This window comes from Odocoileus virginianus, chromosome 28, assembly GCF_023699985.2.
Source record: "Odocoileus virginianus isolate 20LAN1187 ecotype Illinois chromosome 28, Ovbor_1.2, whole genome shotgun sequence".
Classification (NCBI taxonomy): Eukaryota; Metazoa; Chordata; class Mammalia; order Artiodactyla; family Cervidae; genus Odocoileus; species Odocoileus virginianus.
Genome location: NC_069701.1, coordinates 37,639,873 through 37,660,396, shown reverse-complemented (window position 1 = coordinate 37,660,396; position 20,524 = coordinate 37,639,873). Strand labels below are relative to the sequence as shown.

The window sequence follows — 20,524 nt, the reverse complement described above, 5'->3', positions numbered from 1 at the left end:
CATTCCATGACCCTGGTGACCTCAGACCCCTAGCAGAATGGCAGATGGCCTGGGCCGATGCTGGGATGCTCTGGACCACATTTCTCTCTCAGGATCAAGTTCAGTGGATCATCAGGTGTTACAAAGCCCTTCTCAGCCTCCCTGATACCCATACACTTTGGCCTTACTCACCTGTTCCTACCCTTGCCAGTCCTTTCCCACCGTGTCAAGCCACTGTTTGCCCTGATTGTTCCTGTTGCAGGGTGGTCCCCACTTAGCCTCAGGGCCCAGCAATAACACCACCTCCCCTCGGGCTCCTTCCTGGCTATGCTGCGCCCACTCCAGGCAGCTTGCTGAACTCGGGAGCCCACGGTCCTCTGGAAGGCATCTTAGGGGTTTGTCCAGGGTTTGTTTTTATCCTGAGACCTGGACACAGGAGGGGGTCATCCACCCTGACACCTGGCTCCACTCACCCTTCTCTTAAGAAGCCACAGGGGTTCTGCAGACCACCCCTTCCCCACCACACCCCAGGACCACCCCTCCCATGCCACGCCTAGGGCAGGGGTCCCTGGGCTCATCCCCCAATGGTTTGTGGGGGTTGTGGTCCAGGCTCCCTCTCCCCCTCCCCTTCGCACTCCCAGGCATCCAGATCTACTGTGACTCGTGTTCAGCCGGGCGGGGGACTTGGGAGAGCACAAGAGTTTCTCAGGAAGGATTGGGAATGGCGGGAGCCTCACCTCTCCAGGGCGCCCAGCGTCCTCCACACTTGTCCTGCCCGCCCCATCCCAAGTCCCACCATCCCTCTCCCATTCTGCTGCCCAGGCCACCACCTTCTCATCTGGGGTACCTGCCATAGCCCTGTCCATAGGTCCCCATTTTTCTCACCACCCAATCACCTTCCCACCTGGCCTGGCCTCTTCTCTTCCCCAGCTGAACTGTCGCTCCCCAGAGGAGCTTTTCAGGCGAAGTTCCCCTCCCCCATCATCCAGGGCGTTCCCTTCAGGGAGTCTATGACAATGTGAACTTGCCCTGCCTCCTTGCTAACAGGTTTCTCCTGGGAAGGCCGGGAGGGCAGGGACCTGCCTCTGTCCTCTCCTCTAGTGTCCTCAGGATCTGGGGACCTGCTGACCAGTGAATGGGGTCTGTGACTGGGTGAGCTCGTCCTTGCATGATCCACCACTGTGGGAGGGGGAGCTAGTTGATCGCCTTGCCTTCCTCCCACCTGATCCTGACTGCCCACCACTCAACCACCCAGCTCTGGGGACCTGGGTGGAAAACGTGTTGCCCCCAGAAATGGAGGAGTGACCCAGCTCCTTCCCAAACCTGAGCCGCAGCCTCACCCTCCTGGCCCTACTCACCCCAGCTCCATCCCAGGCTTCCTTCCCTCTCCAGCCACCCACGCAGCCCCTCCCCCCAGCCCCACCCTGCCCAGCCCCTCCCAGGTGCCTGTGGTAGAGAGTTGGCTCCCAGGGCACCTCTGACGGACTCTGGTGGCATACCATGGGGGCTCTAAGGCCCTGGGCCCGATACGGGCTACTGGCTGTGGCCCACCTGCTGGCCTTGGGGCTTGGGGCCACAGTGCTCCAAGCCCTGGAGGGGCCTCCAGCCCTTCGGCTCCAGGCTAACCTCAGGGCCGAGCTGGCCACCTTTCAGGCAGAGTTCGGAGACTGCCTGCCACCTGGGGCGCTGGAAGAGCTGCTGGGCACCGCCCTGGTAGCCCAGGCCCATGGGGTTTCCAGCCTGGGCAATGACTCCGAGGCCAGGAACTGGGATCTGCCCTCAGCCCTGCTCTTCACTGCCAGCCTCCTCACCACCACGGGTAAGGCGGCCCGGCGGCCCGGCAGGAAGGCGCTCTCGAGGCCGTCCCTACCTGGGGTCCCTGAGGGTGCAGCCCTCTCCAGGCCCCAAACTGCTAGACAGAACCCAGTCCTCATTAGGCCTGTCATCAGGGCTGGGGCTCCCCCCACCAAAACACCCCAACTGGTGCCTCAACTTCAGGTGCCAGGGGGCGTGGCCTCCTCAGCCCCACCCCCAGGCAGCTGTGAAACCCAGGGGAGGTGCCCAGACCCCACAGACCTGAGGCAGAGACTGGGGAGCCTGTGCTGTGGGATGGATTCTTGGATAGAGGGAAATGGAGAGAACCCAGGGACCACCAACCCAGGAGGAGTATGGGGGGAGGATGTTAGCTAATGAGACGTTAGCCCAGGCAAGAGTGCACGGAGACAGACACAAAGAAATTCCTGGCAGAGGAAACAAGTGTGAAGGCCCAGAGCCCAGGAAGTGGGGGGGCTGGGGGTGGGAGTGCGGTGCTTGCCCTGTAAAGTATGTGAAATTCATTTATTTATCTAGGCTGCACTGGGTCTTAGTTGCAACACCCAGAATCTTGGATCTTCATTCTGGTATCTTTAGTTGTGGCACGTGAGGTCCAGTTCCCTGACCAGGAATTGAACCCGGCCCCCTGCATTGGGAGCACGGAGTCTTAGTCATCAGATCACCACTGAAGTCCTGAGTATTTTTTGAAGTCCATTTTCCACCTTCTTTTGGAGAAACTTGGAAACCTACTTGCGCTGAGCCAGAAGCTCCTGTTGGAGAACAGGGCCCGCCCTTGGGACAGTGTGTATGCTTGCTCTCCAGCCCACCCCTGTCCCCACCACTCCCTTTTGGCTCACTTCTGACTCCAGGCATCTGCGTTTTACAGCCCTGGACCAGCTGATCCTGTTCCCCTGGCAGGCCCTGATCTTTCACCTCACCTGCCTTTGCACATACCTTTCCACCCCTGAAAAGCACGCTGCCTCTTTTGCAACCCTCCATGTCTGGTGTCTTGACTGATTTTCCTGCCTGCCTCCCATCTGAACCTGAGCAGACTCAGGTTCCAGCACAGGGCCTGGCACCCAGCGTAACTTGATATGCCTTTGGGGAAATGAATGAAAGACTGGGTAACATTTCACCTGCTGAACTGGGAAGTGTGGATCAAAGACAGTCTGAGGAATCTCTCAGGAGGTCAGGCTGCCTCAGGGTAGGATAGAAGCTCTCAGAATTACCCCAGCCTGAGGGGGACTCTTCTCATCCTTTCATGTTCCAGAACATTAAAGAGTGACCCAGAGAGGTTCAGGGACTTGACCAAGACCCCCAGTGAACGAGGGGAAGAGCCCACAAACAGGGCCTGAATAGTTCCGGCCGTGCCGGCCACCAGAGGGCAGCCTTCTGCAGGAGCAAGGCTCGGGGAAGTGGGCGCCAGCGACCCCACCCGGGTCCTCATTACCCACGGCTCTCTCCCCTCCAGGTTACGGCCACATGGCCCCGCTATCAGCTGGTGGAAAGGCCTTCTGTGTGGCCTACGCGGCCCTGGGGCTGCCGGCCTCCTTAGCCCTTGTGGCTGCCCTGCGCCACTGCCTGGCTCCTCTGCTCAGCCGCCCCGGGGCCTGGGCAGCCACCCGCTGGCAGCTGACGCCGCCCGGGGCTGCGCTGCTGCAGGCAGTTGCACTGGGCCTGCTGGTGGTTGGTGTCTTCGTGCTGCTGCCAGCACTGGTGCTGTGGGGTGTACAGGGCGACTGCAGCCTGCTGGAGGCCATCTACTTCTGCTTCAGCTCCCTCAGCACCATTGGCCTGGGGGACCTGCTGCCGGGCCGCGGCAGTGGCCTGCACCCGGCGCTTTACCACCTCGGCCAGTTTGCGCTTCTGGGTGAGTTCAGCGGCTAAGGAGGATGGGGGGCGGGGGGAGGACAGGAGGGAAGAGGAGCCTGAACTACAACTCCCATAAGCCCCTGGGGGAGGCTGTCTCACAGGCCCCTGCCCCAGGGCATGGTGCAGAGTCTTAGTTGGCAGTGGGAAGAGAATTGTGTGGGTGGGAGGTGGGTGGGAGCATGAGAGCTGCCCTAGTAACCTCCCCTCCTCAGGTTACTTGCTGCTGGGGCTCCTGGCCATGCTGCTGACCGTGGAGACCTTCTCGGAGCTGCCCCAGGTCCGTGCCATGGTGAAGTTCTTCGGGTCCAGCGGCCCTGTGAATGCTGAGGACGAAGGTGCCATCATAGGCCAGGACGAACTGGCTCTGAGCACCATGCCACCCTCAGCGGCGGCCCCAGTACAGGCCCCAGCTTGCTGACAGGTGTCGGTGATGGAGCTGCGCTCCTTTCAGGTGGAGAAGCCTGAGGAGGGAGCCCTGGGGAGTGGCTGGGGAAGCCTCCAGAGGAGGGAAGGGAAGGGGTGAATGTGAGAACCTCGGGAAATAATGTGTTAATAAAAAACAGGCAACACAGCCGGCTGTTATCGTTTCTTCTTTCGAAACGGGACTTCCCTACAGCCATCAACAACCCAAGCTCCATCATCCTTTAAAGGCAGAGGTCAGGCCTCTGGTCCCGCCTTGGCTGGCATCTAAAAACCTTCCCACTCTGCACAGTCCCAGTGAGGATCGCAGACCGCCTTATCGGCCAAGGCCCCACCCACTTCCGTCTATTGAAAGCCCGGGTCACCCTGAGAAAGCCCAGGCGCGCTGGCGTGGCCTTTTCCAACTTTATTGCTCGCGAGGAACAGGAAGGGGGGCGGGGTGTTGAGCGCGGCAGTTCACCAGCCGTCCCTCCCACCCCCTGGAGCTCGCCGGCCGGGTTCAGCCATCGGGAAGGGGCTCTCGGTGGGCACGCCTGGGACCCTCAGTCCACCACGAACATACACGCACACTCACTCACATGGACTAATAAATACGGCCTGGACGGCGCGGCCGCCCAGCCTGCCGCCCTTGTCCGTCGGGGCCTGAAAGGCTGCGCTTTCTTTCCCAATAAAGGATCACGGCGGCCCCTACTGGTCGCGCGCGCACCGGGGAGGGTCCGGTCCTCCCGAGCGCAGGCCCAAAGCGGCGATCCGGCGCGGCGGCGAGAAAGGCTGCGGTCCGAGAGAACCGAAGGCGTCTGGGCCCCTGCAGTCTCAGCTCAGCACGCAGCGTTCGCGCCGGTTCAACTGCCGGCTCAGCTTGCGGCGCCGCTGCTCCAGGCCGCGCTCCAGGCGCTCATCCTCCTCCAGGGCGCTGGGAGGGAACGGGTTCCGGTCAGTCCCAGCGGCGTCGGGGCCCACACGCTGGCCGCCGCCAGGGGCCCAGACCGAGCACTCCTCCTTGACCGCCCCACCCCCACCCCTCCCCAGCGCCTCCCCAGCCCTCTCCAGCTTCCGGCGCATGCCGGGCTCACTCACGTCCGCTCCTTCTGGTCCAGGTCCCGGACCAGCTCGTCTCGCTGGTTCACCAGCGACACCAGCTCCTCCAGCAGGAGTTGCTCTCGGCGCTGCTGCGCAGCCGTTTTCAGCCAGTCTGTGGGCAGAGGAGGCTTAGGGTCAGGAGGCGCCAGCCCCTGCCCCGTCCTGGTCCCCGGTCCCACAGCCCCATCTCCCACCTTCAATGGCCAGCATCGCCCGTAGCTCCCGGCTCAGCAGCTCAAATCTCCGCTCCAAGTCCTGTTCTTCGATGCTGGGGGTGGGGTGCCAGGTCAGGGAAAGGGGAATGGCCGGGAGTGTCCAGGGTTCTCGACCACTCCCTGGCCCTCACCCCACCTCACCATCAGTTCCCACAGATGCTATAGGCAGGCAGAGCTATACCCCAGTCCCAGCTTGGAATTATCTCTTTTGTTTCAGGTTTTTTTTTAAGCGGCATATAGGATCTTAGTTCCCCCACCAGGGATATGGAACCTGCACACCTTGCAGTGGAAGCAGGGTGTCTTAACCACTGGACGGCCAGGGAAGTACCTCTTCTGTTTCAACTGTTCCCCAACATATAGTCTCCTCCCCCCACCGACCCCTTTTTCAAAAATAAGAAACAACCCAGGATTGTTTGGATGAATATTATTCATAAATGGCAAATATTAGACTAAAATTTATTCTGAAAAATGACCCAAGATGCAAAAAGGAGGCAAAACCACCTTCACCATGCAGGACTATAAAGGCAATGATGCCCGGGGAATTGTTTCTGACCCCACTCAGGAACCCAGCTCAGCTGTCTCTAGGCCTCAGTGTTCCTCACTGTAAAGGAATGGGGTCAAACTGGGGTGCTCAGCACTAACCTGCCAGTTTTCTTTGGGCCTCAATTTTCTCATTCATAAAAACAGTACCAATTTAAGAAGTATACACTTTACTCCGGAAGTTATGAAAAAAAATTAAGATGGCTGAGCAATTTCTCAAAAAAAAAAAAAAAAAAAGGAAGGAAAGAAACCGCAACTTTGTAGAAAGAAAAAAGCAGTGAAGAGTTCTAATCAAGGTAGTTAAGTTTGCATTTGCTCTGCCCAGGTGGTAACAAAAAATCCCTCCTGCCAATGCAGGAGACATAAGAAACATGGGTTCACTCCCTGGATCAGGAAGAACCCCTGGAGCAGGGCGTGGCAACCCACTCCAGTATTCTTGCCTGGAGAATCCCATAGACAGAGGAGCCTGGCAGGCTACAGTCCATGGGGTCGAAAAGAGTCAAACATGACTGAAGCAACTTAGCATGCACGCACTGCTCTGCCAGCCCTGGGTGGGCAGAGGCAAGGCCTGAGTGGGGAGGATCAGCACTCACAGCAGCTGCAGCTGGTCCTGCCTGCGGATGAGAGCGTTCTTCTTGTTGACCAGAGTGAACCACTCCTGGATCAGTACCTCCTCCTGCAGCCTGTCAGTACCTGAATCAGGCCAGGACAGTCACCAGGCCAGCCCCTGACCCCTATGTCAGGAGCAGGAACTGATGGCGGCAGGGGGTTGGGGGTGGGGTGGGGGCGTGGTTTCCCTTGAGTATCCCAGAAACCAGAGGTGTGTGCCTCCAGCAAGCTGCTTCCGGGCTGCAGGCCTCAGCATGCCCAGCGGTAAATGGGGATAGTGACCCCAGCCTCCATCCTCCCGACTCCTCCCAGGGTCAGAAACAGCTGCAGAGCGGGCCAGATGCGGTGGCATGTGCTGGCGAGTGGACTCAGGACGCCCGTCCCACCTGACTCCATGAGGCTCCTTAGCTGTTTCTCCACCTCGGATGCCCGCCCGTCTATCTGCCTCTGTTCCTGTTCCAAGGCCTGAAGCTCCGCGCACACGTACTGACTTGTGTCCTGGAACCGTTGCTGGGGTGCAAGGGACAGGGTGGGTTTGGCTCAGGCCCCGCCTAGGAAGCCCACCCATCAGCTCCTCCCACTTCAGCCCTCCTTACCAGCCCAGCATCCTCCCCTGGGCTTGGGGGCGGTTCTTCCGAAGGAGGTGTCCCACCTGCGGACAGAGACCAGGCTGAGGGACCCCCCAACTGACAGCTGCCCCCAGAGGGGCCCCAGCTCAGGATCTGTGAGCCGGCTGAGTTGAGCTGAGTCACCACCGCCTCGAAGCTACTCACCAGAGGGCTGCTGTGGGGCTGAGGCTGCGGGAAGGCCAGGGGCAGGGCTGGGGTCAGGGCGCGCGCCTTCCTGTGGAGAAAGAGGCCAGTAAGGGCTTGGAGGGGCTCCCCTGACAGCAGGCCCAGGGGCCAGCCACAGCCCCACTCACATGGGGAGGAGGGGCCTCCCTGCCCCATCAGCTTCTCAGTCCAGCCGTCAAGAACCCCACCTCCACCCCTTCTGGAGAACCGCTTTCGAGTGAAGGCCATGGCCTTCACCACCCCAGGCCCTGTGGTCGGGCCAGTCCACTCCCGCTGGCCAAGCCTCACAGTCCCCGTTCCTGGGGCCCCACAGGGCTTTTGTGGGTCGGAGGTGAAAGGCTGTGAGGGGCCCAGCTGGGGCCTCTCCTGAGAGCTGTCTCAGGCCTCCTCAGACTCCGTCACCTAGCGCCAGCCTCTCCGATCATGGCCGGGCCCCACATAGGGACACTGAGCTGAGGCGAACCTGGCCATCATGAGCCAGTGCCTCCATCTTCTGGCCAAAAGGGGGTCCCCCTCCCGCCTCCTCAATCCCCACACCTGAAGGATGTATCACATGACCGTCAGAACAGAACAGGCGGCGGGACCGCCGATTTTAGCCCGGAAGGGCAGCTGGCCCCTCAGATGCCCTGCTCCAACAACTTGCTGGCACTGTCAGCCCTTGAGGCCCCAAACATTCAGCTCAGCTGATAGCCTGGCCCCCTCAAGGGTTCCTGCTCTGGCCACCTTTCCAAGTCACAAGGTGAGGAGAAAGCGCTGAGCCACCCACCATCCACCCTACCAGGCACCTCTCTGAGACGCAGCCCTGGAAGTGCCCTGCTCAGGGGACACCCTCTCTGGTCTGGGCAGGTGGCAGCCTCTTTACCAGCTGCCCCCTCCCCGCCTCACGCCCTGCCTGCTGACTTTACCCTCAGGCCACAACTGAGGAGGGGGGGGTCTCCCTAAACCTTCATCCCGATACTGTCACTCTCCTCACTTGCCTTCTCAGCCCCCAGTCTTGCTGCCAAGGCCTGCTGGCAGTTCCAACATTAACTCCTACTGCCCTGAACCCCATCCAGACACCACCCTCCGGCCCCAGTGGTGGACTTTCGCTTCCCCAAATCGTTTCCTCAGCCTGGAGCAGCCTCTCTCTTGGGCGGCTAGACGTCAACTCGCCCTTCATGACCCAGCTCAGCCCCACCTCCCCAGAGGCTCCTTCACCCGGCCTTCTTCCTCCCTCCCTGACTTTCATGCCTCCTGAAGCCTCCTCAATCCTCACCATGGCCCCCAGAGCCTCTCCCATTACAGCTCCAACCCCACTCCCACCCCGCCATGACTGCTGGCTACTCCCGTCTCCTTAGGCAGAGGCAGCCCCTGCAGACAGGCTGGGGTCCAGAGGACACACTCAGGGCACACCGCGTTAACAGTAATGGCAGGATGTTCATCAAGCATCTGTCGGTGTGTTGGATGCTGTGGGTGCCCTGACTCACTCCATCTTCCCAACAGCACTGTGAGGCAGGGACCCTTTCCTTCCCCATTTTACAGATGAGGAAACTAAGGATCAGAGATGACACTCAAACAGGGCCTGGCTTGGGCCCCACTGTCTAATCCAACAGTCTGTTCCCAAGTTTGGCCACCAATTTGCTGTCTGCCTCTGGGCCAGTCATACCCACCGGGCCTGTTTGTGTCCTTGTACATAAAGGACATACAAGCCCCAGGGGGGTTGCAGGGCTCCAGACAGGCATGTGAGGAAAAAACACAGTTCCCCTTTTTTTTTTGACAACACCCTGCAGTGGTCCCTCAAAACCACTTTGCAAAAAAACTTTCATGTCTTTGCTTCTTATCCTCAGGAAAAGAACGCAGAGAGGTGGCTTGTCCAAGGTCATGCAGCCAGTGCATACTGCTGGGCCCAGCAGAGGGCACCATTTGGGAGTTCCGTCTCATGGAACTGGGGGTTCACACCCAGGACCGACTACCTTTACACTCACATCCCTGGGCCCAGACATTCCTACTTACAAAACGGGGTAAACGTTTCTCCCCCAGAAGAAGCACTGTATGAGTCGGTGAGGAGTTGATGAGGGGTTGTGGAGGCGGGGCAGGCCAGGCAGGAAGCAAGTGCTCAACCAACAGGGCAGGCAGAGGCGGGAAAGTGGAGAAACCCCAACCTCAGCAGCAACTGAGCTTACTCACAGCTGCTCTGATGGGAATTCCAACACTTCCTCACATCTGACCCAAATTCCCCTTTCTACAGTCTCCTGTGCGGCCCCCTCCTCCAGGAAGCCCTCGTAGAGCCACACCAGAGGCACTCGGGCCTCCTGGCCTCAGCCTCGCCCCAGCTTCAAGCTGCCTGACTTCACCCTATCCAGGGGCAGGCCCTACTTCCTCCACAGCATGCACGGGGTGGGGGGTGGGAGTGGCCAAGAAGGAAGCGGGCCCTCACAGCTCCGTGGGTCAAATATCTCCTGTGGGACAAGGGCTGGAGAGGGGCCTGGCTTAGAAGAGCAGACACTGGGACCTGGGCCCAGAAAAATCAAGCTTTCCTTTTTTCTTTTTCCACTGCTCATGGATGTGTATTTTAATAAGAATAATTGTGTCCAAATACAACAGGAGTTTTTCATCTCTCAAGTACAATGTAACAGAGCCTTCCCTTTTAAGATATAAAGAGCCATTGACACATACTGAGGGGGCTTTGGCCACAAGCTAACACAGCCCAGGATAGCTGTCCAGCACAGCTCCTCTGGGTGTCTCTGATGCTCTCCCTGTTTCTCATTCATAGGGTCAATGCTGCACCTCCAACCCCACACTCAGGGCTCCTGCTCTCCAGGCCAGCCTCATCACTGCCCACCAGAGGTGACCTTACAGGAGGTGATCTTACAGGAGGTGATCGGCAGTTCCCTAAGTAAGACCCAAGCTTTCCTGTGACCTCATGTTTACTTGTGAGGTCCCACCTCTTGAGAACCACCCCTCAGATTCTTCATCTGGGAAAAGCTGCCCATTTTATTAGCCTGGCTTAAGTGGCTGCTTCTTCCAAAAAGCCTTTCCCAGTTTGTTCCCTCTTTTCCTTAGAACTCAGGGGTCATCCCTGGGCAGCTGAAGGCTTGAAGCAGCCTGACAGAGCTGCCCCCGCTGTCCAGGATGGTGCTGCTGGAGAGTCCAGGGCTGGACTTCGGCAGCTGTGAGTCCTTGAGCATACCCTTGACCCATATGGAATAGTCTCCCTTTTAGTGTAGTGGCCACAAGATTCCCTGGTGGCTCAGTTGTAAAGAACCGGCCTGCAAGGCAGAAGACCCGGGTTCCATCCCCGAGTTGAGAAGATCCCCTGGAGAAGGGAATGGCAACCCACTCCAGTAATCTTGCCTGGGAAATCTCATGGACTGAGAAGTCTGGCGGGCTACAGTCCATGGGGTAACAAAGAGTCGGACACAACTGAGCGACGAAACCACCACCGCAAGACACCCTGGGAGGCTGACCTGAGACCTGCAAGGGATGGGGGGACATGGGCACCCACCAGGGTCTCCCATCTCCAACTTTCCCTCATCGGAGTAGACTCTAGGAAACTGGTCTCCAGCGTCTGGAGTTAAAGATTCAAGTCAGAGAGTTTTGGAGCCGGGAGGCCCTGGAGAGCTCCTTTGAGTACAGAAACCCCGCTCCCAGCTTCCAGGGAGGTGGTGGGCACCCCCAGCCCACTTGACAGCTGATGAAGAGCGTGAGCTGAGTGCTGACTCCCGGAGCCTTCTGGGAACTTCCTATTACAGCCTGACTTCCCTGAGTGCCATCCCAAGGCTGGCAGCAAGTCAGCGGCTCCGGGCCGGGCGGGCCTTGGGCACGGGCGCCCCTGCTGAGGAGCTCGCAGGAGACTCCTCCATGGCACCGGTGCCTCGGCGTCCAGCAGAGGCCCGTCGCCCCTCACCCCTGCGCCGCCTCTCTCTCCCGACCCCGCGCCGCTGGAGGGCACTCACCGCCGCCGCTCCCGCCGCTCCCGAGTCGGGCTCGTCCCCGGAGAAGGAGCTGCTGTTCCGGAGCCGCGAGCGCCTCTTCTTCAGCAGGTCGGCGTCGCGCACGTGCGAGAAGGAGCCGTGCGCGCGGGGCGGAGGCACCGGCCCGGCCTCCGCGTTGACCGACGGCCGCCGCAGCCTCACGCCGCCCGCAGCGCCCGGCGCCCCCACCCCGTTCACCAGCCCCTCTGCCGGGGGCACGGGCGCCCGGGCTCCGGGGCCGTCGGCCGGGGCCTCGGCGGAGCTCGCCTCCTGGGCGGCTACGGCCCCGCGGTCCTTGGTGGCCGCCTCAGGGGCCGCCCCGTCCACGCGGGTCGCGGCCTCCTGGGGCTGCTGGGGCGCCTCGGCCCGGTGCTCGCGCAGCCGCTGCGCCAGGCCCCCGGTGTCCAGGTCGTCGGGCGGGTTCGGCTGGGCGCTGGCCACGCGGTACGTGCCCGCGCCGCCGCCGCCCTCCAGCTGCACCAGCTGCAGCTCCTGCCCGGTGCAGAAGGCGCGGATCTGGCACAGGTATGTCATGACAATCAGCTTGTCGGGCACCGACAGCAGCACCATGTCCGCCGGCTCCAGCAGCCGCGACACGCCCAGGGCCGCGAAGCCATCGAAGGCCTAGGGAGCATGCAGGAGGGTTACCCAGCGACGCGGCCGCCCCGCCCCGGCCCGCCGCGGGGGTCCCCGCGACTGGCACGCCCGGCTTTGCCCGCAGCGCCCTCGCCCTCCTATTGGGAGAAATCTAGCAACAGGATCCGCCCCCGTGTTACCCAGCAACAGCACACCAAAAGGGTGGTTTCAGGGAAAACCATCTGGTGGAAATATGCTTTAAAAAAAAAACATAACTAAACTCAGGAAAACGAACAGTGTAAAGACCAAAAGGGTAATAAGTGGCAGAACTCCCAAAAGCCAGTGCTGGGGCTCTGAAGCCCACAGATTACTCTCCTACACACAGAGGAGGATCCCAGATCTCAGCTTGGGCCTGGCTGGACCCTCCTTCCCTCCAAGCACCAGCCCTGCCCCTTCTCACCTGCTTGTTGTTCTGTTTGATGTTCAGGGGGTCAAGGGAGGCAAAGTCTCTGCAGGGAGAACGCTGGTCAGAGGCTGGATTCCCACCACCCTCCCCTCCTCCGCAGGCTTCCCCATTCACTGCCACCCCCTCCGGCTGCTCACATCTTGTCTGGGTAGAATCGGTGCAGGATGGCACAGAAGGCCAAACCGTTGCGCCAGGACGTGGTGAAGTTGGTGATGCGCACGCCACGGTAGCCAGCGGTGACTTCCTGGCACCACTCTAGCAGGGACTGGCTGAAGCTGACCTGGGCAGGTGGTGCCTGGGGACACAGGGATGGGTCAGGGAATGTGGACGTGGGACCTGCCCCCTCTGTCCCTTGGGCACAAAACAGCTCCAGCTCTGGGTCTGCAGGAGTCACCGCACACCATTGGCCAGGGCTTTAGCATCAGGCAAAGAGGTTTCCAGCTCCAGGGTTATCTATCAAGGTCACCTAAAAGGTCAGTGGCCCCCAGGCAAGAACAGAAGTAACGAGCAGCCACACCTCCAGGTCAGCCCAGAAGATCAGCTTTGGGAGGGGTCCTACTCCATGCAGCCCAGGGGAGACAGGGTGGGGGAGCCAGGGCATCCTGAGAGGGGAGGGGGCAAGGGGCTCCTGGAAGCTGAGCCCCTGTCCCACCCCACCCCAGTTGGCCAGGTGGGTCCATGCAGAGCCGCCGTTCGCTCAGCCCAGGTTAGTGGGAAGCAGCAGACTGGGCCCTCGGCGGCCCCCATCCCTACCTGGCTGCCCGGCAGCCTCCTGTCCTCTTCAGGCTCCTCTGGGGAAGAGGCCCCGGAGGGCCTGGACACCCCAGCCCCTGCCCCACTGGCCACCTGCACCTCCATCAGGCTGGCCTCTGGGAGGTTTCCCTCAGCTTCTTTTCCCTTCTCGGCTCCTGAGACCCCAGCCTCTGCTTCCTGGGCCTCAAAAATACCAGATGGGTTCTCTGAAGTCCCTGAAACTTCCATCTCTCCTTCCTTGGCCCCCCAAATCCCAGACTTGGCCTCCGAAACTCCCCAATTCCCAGTCTCCACCTTCTGGCCCCTTGAAACTGTAGTTTCTGCCTCTGCTCCGTGGGATCCTAAAACTTCATGCTTTATGTCTGGGACCCCTACAGCCTCATATTTGAAGGTCTCCCCAGGTCCAGTCTCTGCCTCCTGGACCCAAGAAGTCCGAACTTTTCCCTTCTCAGCCTCTAAAACTGTAGTTCCTGTCTGTTGACTCCCTAGTGCCTCAGCCTCTGCCATTCCAGCTTCTGACCCTGAGGACCCTGAATCTCCCACCTCTGTCTCCTGAGTCCCCAATGTCTCAGTCTCCATCTCAGGGGCCCCTAAGTCCCCTACCTCTGTCTCCTGGGTCCTCAGGGTCTCAGTCTCCATCTCTGGGGCCCCTAAGTCCCCTACCTCTGTCTCCTGAGTCCTCAGGGTCTCAGTCTCCATCTCTGGGGCCCCTGAGCCCCCTACCTCTGTCTCTTGGGTCCCCAATGTCTCAGTCTCCATCTCTGGGGCCCCTAAGTCCCCTACCTCTGTCTCCTGAGTCCTCAGGGTCTCAGTCTCCATCTCTGGGGCCCCTAAGTCCCTTACCTCTGTCTCCTGAGTCCTCAATGTCTCAGTCTCCATCTCTGGGACCCCTGAGCCCCTTACCTCTGTCTCCTGGGTCTCCAATGTCTCAGTCTCCATCTCTGGGGCCCTTGAACTCCCAGCTTCAATCTCCTGAATCTCCAGTATCTCAGCTTCTGCTACTTCAGTCTCTGTCCCTGGGACCCCTGAACCCCCTACCTCTGTCTCCTGGCTCCTTCTTATGTTGGATTTTATCTCTGAGACCCCTGAACACCCCAGTTCTGTGTCCTGAGCCCCAAGTATTTCAGACTCTGCTATCTCAGCTTCTCTTCTCAGTATCCCTGAGCACCCAGATATCTCCTGGGTCCCTAATATCTCAGTTTCCAACATCCTAGTCTTTGTCCCCAGAACTTCTGAACCCCCAGCCTCTGTTTCCTGGGTCCCCAATGCCTTACACTCTGCCATCCCACCCTCTGTCCCTGAGGCCCCTGAAATGCTTACCCCTGTTTTCTGGGTCCCTAGATCCTCAGACCCTGCCATCTCAGCAGCCTCTGACTCCAGGACCCCCAATCTCACTGCCTCTGTCTCCTGGGTCCCCAGTGTCTTCGCTTCTACTGCCTCAGACACAATCTCTGGGGACCCTGAGATCTCCTGGGTCCCCAATAACTCTGACTCTGCCACCCCAGTCTCTGTTCCCAGGACCCTCGAATCCCCAGTTTCTACCTCCCAGACCCTCAGATCCCTGGACACCACCCCTTGTTCAGCTGCTGGTGGGGCCCCCTGGTACCGGCTCACCTGGGGCCCAGCGCTTGCTGCTCCAGCAGAGGGTCCCTGCTCCAGGCCTGTCCCCCCAACACCAGGGTCTCTGCCCCTCACCTCTGCACACTCTCTCTCCTGGCCTGCAGCAGCCCTGGCCGCCTTGAGGTCACCCAGATGCCCGGAATGCCCTGCAGGATCTGCTGGCATTGGGCTCAGGACTGTGGGAGCTTCATCCCTGGTCTTGACCCCCGTCCTCCCCTGAGAGCCCCTTGGAGGAGCCTCAGGAGTCCCCTTGAATCTTGCCTCAGATGTCACCTCTGTGGCCTCTGGTCCGTTAGTGTCCACAGGTTTCACCTTTGACCTCTGCTCTGCATCCACGTGACCGATTTCTAAACTCTCTTCAGCCTCCCCAGCTCTGACCGCTGACCTCTTGCTGTTCACCTCTCTGACTCCTGACCCAGGTTCAGTGTCCACCCCACTAGCCTCTACCCTGTCTCCAGTGCCCCCCTCCTCAGCCTTGGGTTTCTGCCCTTCCAAAGATTTGCTGGAGTCTCTGTTCTCAATGCCTGGGCCCAGCCCCGCTCCCTGGGCCTCTGTCCCTTCCTGAGGGCTTGCCCAAGCCTGGGTCTCCACAGCAGAATCCACTCCTGCTGGGGGAGCCCCGGAGGCTTTGGGGGCCTCATCCTCTCCTTGGTGGACTGGGGGCCAGGGGGCATCAGAGCCTTTCCGGAGCCTAGGGGCCGGAGTGGGGACCACGTCCTGGCCTGGCTGTCTTGAGGACCTGAGGAGAGAGCAGAAAAGGATACACTGCAAGAGCTCATTTGTCACCCCTCCCCTTAGCCCCCCTCCCCGCCTGTCAGACTCCTGGGACCCTGGAAAGGCAGGTTGGCGCGGGGTGTACAACTTCTGAGGAGCCGATGGGGGAGAGGGGCTGGAGCTGATTCCAAAGCTCACCTTGTCTCCGGCGGGGTTCCGGGGGGCCTTGGGACCTTGAGCCCCACCTGGCCCCCTGCTACAGTAGCTGGTTCTGAGCCCTGGCCCCGGGAGGCCCTGGCTGGCGGCGCAGAGGCACTCACAGGGGCTGGGCTGGTATCCTCAGCACTAGAAGGGCTGGCAGCTACAGGGAGGAGGAAGAGAGAGGATGCTGAGGCCTGGGACCTGGGACCGGAAGTCACAGCCCCCCGACCCCGGGCCTACCCCAACCCCAGCCTGGGCCTCACCTGCCTGCCGGGGCTGCAATCGGCCCTCCTCCTCCTCCTCACAAAGTGTCTTCAGCTCCCGAGGGGTCTCTGGGGATAGGGTGTTGGGGGCAAGGTCAGCGCCAGGAAGGGCTCTGCAGGTCTTACCCTCCCCCCTTTCCCCAACTAGAATGCTGGGCCTACCTGGAAAATGCCCCAGCCTCAGGGCACCGCCCCGGCCTAGGAGAAGAGACAGGCCCACAGATGCAGAGAAAAAGAGAGAGAGATGGACAGACGAAAAAAAAAGCCTTAACAAGCAGAAGAGAGGGATGAGGTTGTGTGGTGAAGGGTGGCGAGACCAGGCTGGAGCCCCCTCTGTGCTTTTGGCCCAGCTGTCTCCGGGCAGGTTTGTGGGCAGGTGCACACCCAGGGCGAGGAGAGGGTCGGGGGCATGGAGTGGGGGGCACTGGGAACCCATCTTGCAGGACACTCAGGGCTGCTGGGCAGGCTGGGAGCCCTGGCAGCAGTGAGCTCCCTCCACTGACCCTGCCCCAAAACAGCAAGAGGATTTTTGGCCTGGGTGATCCCCACCCCCGCGTCTTGGTGATCTCAACCTCCAGCTGGCTGCCCACCTGGCTGGGGGCCACGTGCCCGCGCCTCTGGGACCCCTGGACCATTGGCCTCCTCCTCATCACTCTCGGCAAAGTCATCCAAGTTGCCCACGTCACTAGGTTTCATGCTCATGAGGCTCGCAAGGCTCTGCATGTCATCATCCCTGCGGATTGGAGACGAGGGGTGAGGGCTGGCATCAGAGGTTGTGGACTAGGACCCAGGAGGGCGGGCAGGCACTCACGTGGCGCGGCCCTCCCGCAGCAGCACCCCGGACAGAGTGAGGCTTAGCTCGGCCTGTACCACCTTCACTGACTTGGGCTTCAGCCGCAGCCGCAGCGGGACCTGGGTAGGCACGGGCCCCGCGTGGCGGGCCAGGTCCACCTCGGCCGTGGCCAGCACCTTCCGCTGCCCCTTGGACTCCTGGGGGCAGGGGAAGGAGCATCAGTGCTGCCCCGGAGTCCCCGAGACCCCAAGCTCCCGCCCACCCTGGCCACTCACATTTTCAATGATGAACGTCCACTCTTTGGCCTCATACTGATCCACGTGGGGGTCCTGGGGAAGAGGGGCACTGGTGAGTACAGGGGCTGCTGGGCTGGGGGCAGGGAGGACTGCCTGCGCTAGTTCAGGAGGTGTTTGTTTGGGGCTTTCGGACAGGCTGGTCCCTCCTGGCAGGTATGCTCCCCAGCTCCTCCTGATCCCAGCTTTCCCTCATGTGGTGGGTAAATGCCACCTCCTCCAAGGAGACTTCCTGGGCCACCCAGGCTGAGTAGGCCCCCTGCCATGATTCTTGGTCTCACCCCTCTGTTCTTTTCTATTTGGATGGATAACCCACCTCCCATGGCCCCTGGGGTTGCAATCGCCCTCTCATTGCCCCTCTGCACAGGAGGGCTGGAGACTCACCCGGTAGAGGGTCACAGAGATGTCCACATTCTCAGGTACCATCCATACCACGGTGCCTCTGTATGGGTTCTGGATGCCTGGCTGCCAGCTGTGGGCCTACAAGGAGCTGTCTGAGTCCTCCCTCCATCCTAACGCTCCCCCTCACGCCTTGTCCTCATCTCCAACCTTGACCCCATCTTTTTCCCTCTTCGATGGATTCTGATCTGAACCCGACTCCAGTCCCCCAACAGCCCTCCGCCATGCGCCCCACACCCCCAAATGGCCCCACCCCCCAAATGACCCCACCCCCAATCAGGACCCCCAGTTGACATCCTCCCCACCTTGGAGCAGATCCGTCGGTTCCTCCGGGTCCACACTACCACCAGCTTATCCGGTTGCCTGGGAGGCGAGGGGTGGGGGAGAGGGGGCCACTCAGTCAGGCCCACCCAGCCTCTCCATCTCATCCACAGTCTTCCTTCTGCCCACATCCCCCTCCCCCAGGACAGAGGCCGGACAGACCCCTTATCTGGGGCCACAAGGAGCAGGGTGGGGCAGCTGAGGCAGGGTGAGGCCTGGGCCAGAGGGCAAAGGCCTATGGGTTGACAAGGATTATGAAGAAAGTCATACAGAGAGACAGGCACACACAGGGACAAAGACAGCAACCCAACAAGGACCTGCAAGACACACAGACTCTGATACAGTGAAAGAGACAAACTTGGAGTAAAAGGAGTCCATTCACTCACAAATATTTGTAGAGTGCACACTATAACCCCAGCCCACACCAAGGAGAGGCAAGACCCTGCTGGAGCAGGAAATGGCTCGTGTGAGGGTCTGGAGAAGGTAGGATCCAGGCAGAGGGGATGGCAAGCGCCAGGGTCCGAGGATGGGGATAGGTGTAGGGTCGGGTGTAGGGTCGGGTAGAGGGGCAGAGGCTGGGAAACAGAGAGGCGTAGGGTCAGCTTGTCATTCGATACCCTCCCAGGACCTTCCACGCCCAGCCCTTCACTTTGCAGGGGCTCCCATTCCCACAAGGGACATCAGGGAGGACGTCTAGAAGGTGACATCTAAGCTGAACAGCATAAGCTGGGGCAGAGGCAAAGAGATGCGGGGAGATAGAGACAAAGCCAGAGGAGAGAGTCGCCAGGCACAGGGCTGGGCCTGGGAGGGAGGGGCCGAGTGCTGCCCAAGAGGGTGGGGAGGGCTCAGGGGTCATCAGGCAGAGGGGGCAACACAAGAGCCCTCCATGCCTGCACCCAGTCCTATGCCAGGACGCGCAGGTTCACCCAGCTCACAGCCCCTCTGGAGGCCGAGCCAGGATAACTGGTTCTCCTGTCATCTTCCGGGGGATGCCGAGACCAGAGAGGTTAGGGGCTGGGCAAGGGCACACACCTTAGCCCAGTGCCCCTCCTGGACCCTACAGTGCAGGCGATGGCTAAGGGCAGCCATGGGGCCTTCCCAGAAAGGGGAAGCCGACTGTGGGAGCCTGGGGAGGGCGGGGCCTGGCCGGGCAGCCTGACTCAGGCGGGGCACACCCTCCTGTGGAGCTGTGACCTGGGCAGGGGCAGCTTCCTAGCCGGGGCTCCAGGCAAGAAAGTCCAGGAGGCCCTGCCCGCCCCCTGTGACTCAGACACGTTGACACTGCCCACACCCTCACCCAGCTCTCTGTGACCATGCCCAGTATCCCCCAGGCTTCACCCAGGATGCTGGGGCAGAAGGCAGAAGCCACGGGTCAGAGTTCAAGTCCCAGCCCGGTGCTGTGTTACCCCAGCCAGCTCCTGGGCCTTTCTGGGCCTTTCTGAATGGTGTTAACCAACCACCCTCTGGCTGGCCCGGTCAAGATCAGAGAATGACAACTGCCCAAGGGATCCCAGGCCATGTTCTTACTCCCCTCCCTTTGGACCCTCTGGTCCCTTCCTGTCCCTCCTCTTGGGAGCCTAAATTTAGCCCCGCCTGGCGGGTGAGGCCCCCACAGCTGTGCTCTAATCCAGCCAAGGGAAGCTGACACCAAGGAGCACGTATATTTAGGGTGTGACGCAGGGGCCCGGGCAGCTGCGGGTGGCGGCGTGTGAACCAGATGCCCCCAGGCCCTTTGGTAGTCAGGTTAGGGTCCTGCATCCCCTGACACATCTCCCCTCACCCCACCTCCTTGCCTTCTCCAGGCTCTCTCCTCTGGGACCCACAACGTCCTAAACCCTTGGGCCCCTTTAAGCTGCTGCCTGCCTCCCTCCTCATCACACCCAGCGCTCAGTTTCCCCTTTTAAGGATATTATGGAGATGAGTCCAGCCGCCCAGGGCCCACTCCAGCTGAAGGGGCGGGTGGTTCCTCTGGTTCAACAAACAGGCAGGGGAGGAGGGGGCACCATCTTTGTTCTGAGCTGGACTGAGGTCATTGAGTTGGTTGTCCCAGGCCCTCCACCCACGGACCTGAAAACTTGCCCCCTTTTCTGATGCTCCACCTTGAACCACCCCTCTGGCCAGAAATATGAGGCCTCCCTTTTCCCAGCTCTGAGAGCAGCTGAGGAAAGTGTGGGCCCACACAGATCCTCAGGCCTGGATGTCCTGACCTCCACTCCCCAAAGGCTGCCCACAGCCCCCCAACTCTGGGGATCCCCCAGAGTTGCAAGGGCCCTTCTCTGTGTCTGGGTCCCCCGGGGAGTAGGCGGTCTCTTTGGCCACTGGACGGAGGTCAGGGTTCTCAGGCCCCCGGATGGGGTCCCAGCCAGTTTGGGGAGTCCCCCAAGGCTTCCCTCCCACTCACCATTTCTTGGTGCACTCCACCACCAGTTCGTGGTAACAGGCCACAAACTGGAATTTGGCGGCCCGCTTGCCCACGCGCTGCAAGCGCTTCCACACCGAGGTCATGGCCCCGCCGGCTCCGCCGCCCGCTCCTCAGACCCGGGACTCCCGCTAGTCCGCAACCGCTGGCCCGGCCCAGGTCCCCATGGCCTCCGGGATCCTATCCGCGCCGCCCGCCCCGTCCGTGCGGAGGGGTCCGAGGCGCGGGACCGGGGGGCCACTCTTTCCGCCGCCGCCGCCGCGGGGGCCCGCCGGTGATCTGGCCGCCTCGGCGGGGTCGTCTGGGGCTCGTCGGGTAGCTGGAGCGCTGAGCGGCGAGCGCGCGGTTTCCTGGAGCCGCACCCCCGTCGGAAGGCGGGCGGGGCTCCGGCGGGAGGCGGGGGCCGGGGCGGGAGCGCGGGGGCGGGGCGGC

General features: G+C 61.0%; 2 protein-coding genes across 10 annotated transcripts; one reads left to right on the top strand and one right to left on the bottom strand.

The window, feature by feature from the left end:
- Positions 1–42: 42 nt before the first annotated feature.
- KCNK7 (potassium two pore domain channel subfamily K member 7) lies at positions 43–4,234 on the top strand. Its single transcript, XM_020906455.2, has 3 exons — positions 43–1,798; positions 3,263–3,661; positions 3,876–4,234. The coding sequence occupies exons 1-3, from the start codon at positions 1,480–1,482 to the stop codon at positions 4,079–4,081; spliced, it is 924 nt and encodes a 307-aa protein (XP_020762114.1). The 5' UTR covers positions 43–1,479; the 3' UTR covers positions 4,082–4,234.
- A 235-nt stretch (positions 4,235–4,469) lies between these two features.
- Positions 4,470–20,448, bottom strand: EHBP1L1 (EH domain binding protein 1 like 1). 9 transcript variants are annotated; one of them, XM_070457638.1, is made up of 20 exons: positions 20,075–20,445; positions 17,658–17,715; positions 17,338–17,433; positions 16,936–16,989; positions 16,679–16,857; positions 16,458–16,600; positions 15,868–15,936; positions 15,602–15,764; positions 14,684–15,428; positions 13,070–13,252; positions 12,454–12,611; positions 12,311–12,359; positions 11,257–11,898; positions 7,301–7,370; positions 7,124–7,179; positions 6,914–7,037; positions 6,512–6,611; positions 5,358–5,431; positions 5,161–5,275; positions 4,470–4,996 (listed from the first exon to the last, which is right to left on the bottom strand). In XM_070457638.1, exons 1-20 carry the CDS (start codon positions 20,176–20,178, stop codon positions 4,897–4,899), a joined length of 3,282 nt encoding a protein of 1,093 aa, XP_070313739.1. In that variant the 5' UTR covers positions 20,179–20,445; the 3' UTR covers positions 4,470–4,896. The 9 variants fall into 9 exon arrangements, with proteins under 9 accessions (XP_070313739.1, XP_070313740.1, XP_070313736.1 ...); XM_070457639.1 differs by having other exon boundaries at positions 13,070–13,246; XM_070457635.1 differs by having other exon boundaries at positions 13,070–15,428; positions 20,075–20,446.
- Between the last annotated feature and the right edge of the window lie 76 nt (positions 20,449–20,524).

Excerpts from the sequence above, each read along its gene's own strand:
- EHBP1L1 (XM_070457635.1), bottom strand. The coding sequence starts at position 20,178 with ATGACCTCGGTGTGGAAGCGCTTGCAGCGCGTGGGCAAGCGGGCCGCC. Across the intron at positions 17,434-17,657 it reads ACCGACGGATCTGCTCCAAG|GCCCACAGCTGGCAGCCAGG; the intron begins GTGGGGAGGATG and ends AGCTCCTTGTAG. Across the intron at positions 4,997-5,160 it reads CTGGACCAGAAGGAGCGGAC|CGCCCTGGAGGAGGATGAGC; the intron begins GTGAGTGAGCCC and ends GTTCCCTCCCAG.
- KCNK7 (XM_020906455.2), top strand. The coding sequence starts at position 1,480 with ATGGGGGCTCTAAGGCCCTGGGCCCGATACGGGCTACTGGCTGTGGCC. Across the intron at positions 1,799-3,262 it reads CAGCCTCCTCACCACCACGG|GTTACGGCCACATGGCCCCG; the intron begins GTAAGGCGGCCC and ends TCTCCCCTCCAG. Across the intron at positions 3,662-3,875 it reads CGGCCAGTTTGCGCTTCTGG|GTTACTTGCTGCTGGGGCTC; the intron begins GTGAGTTCAGCG and ends TCCCCTCCTCAG.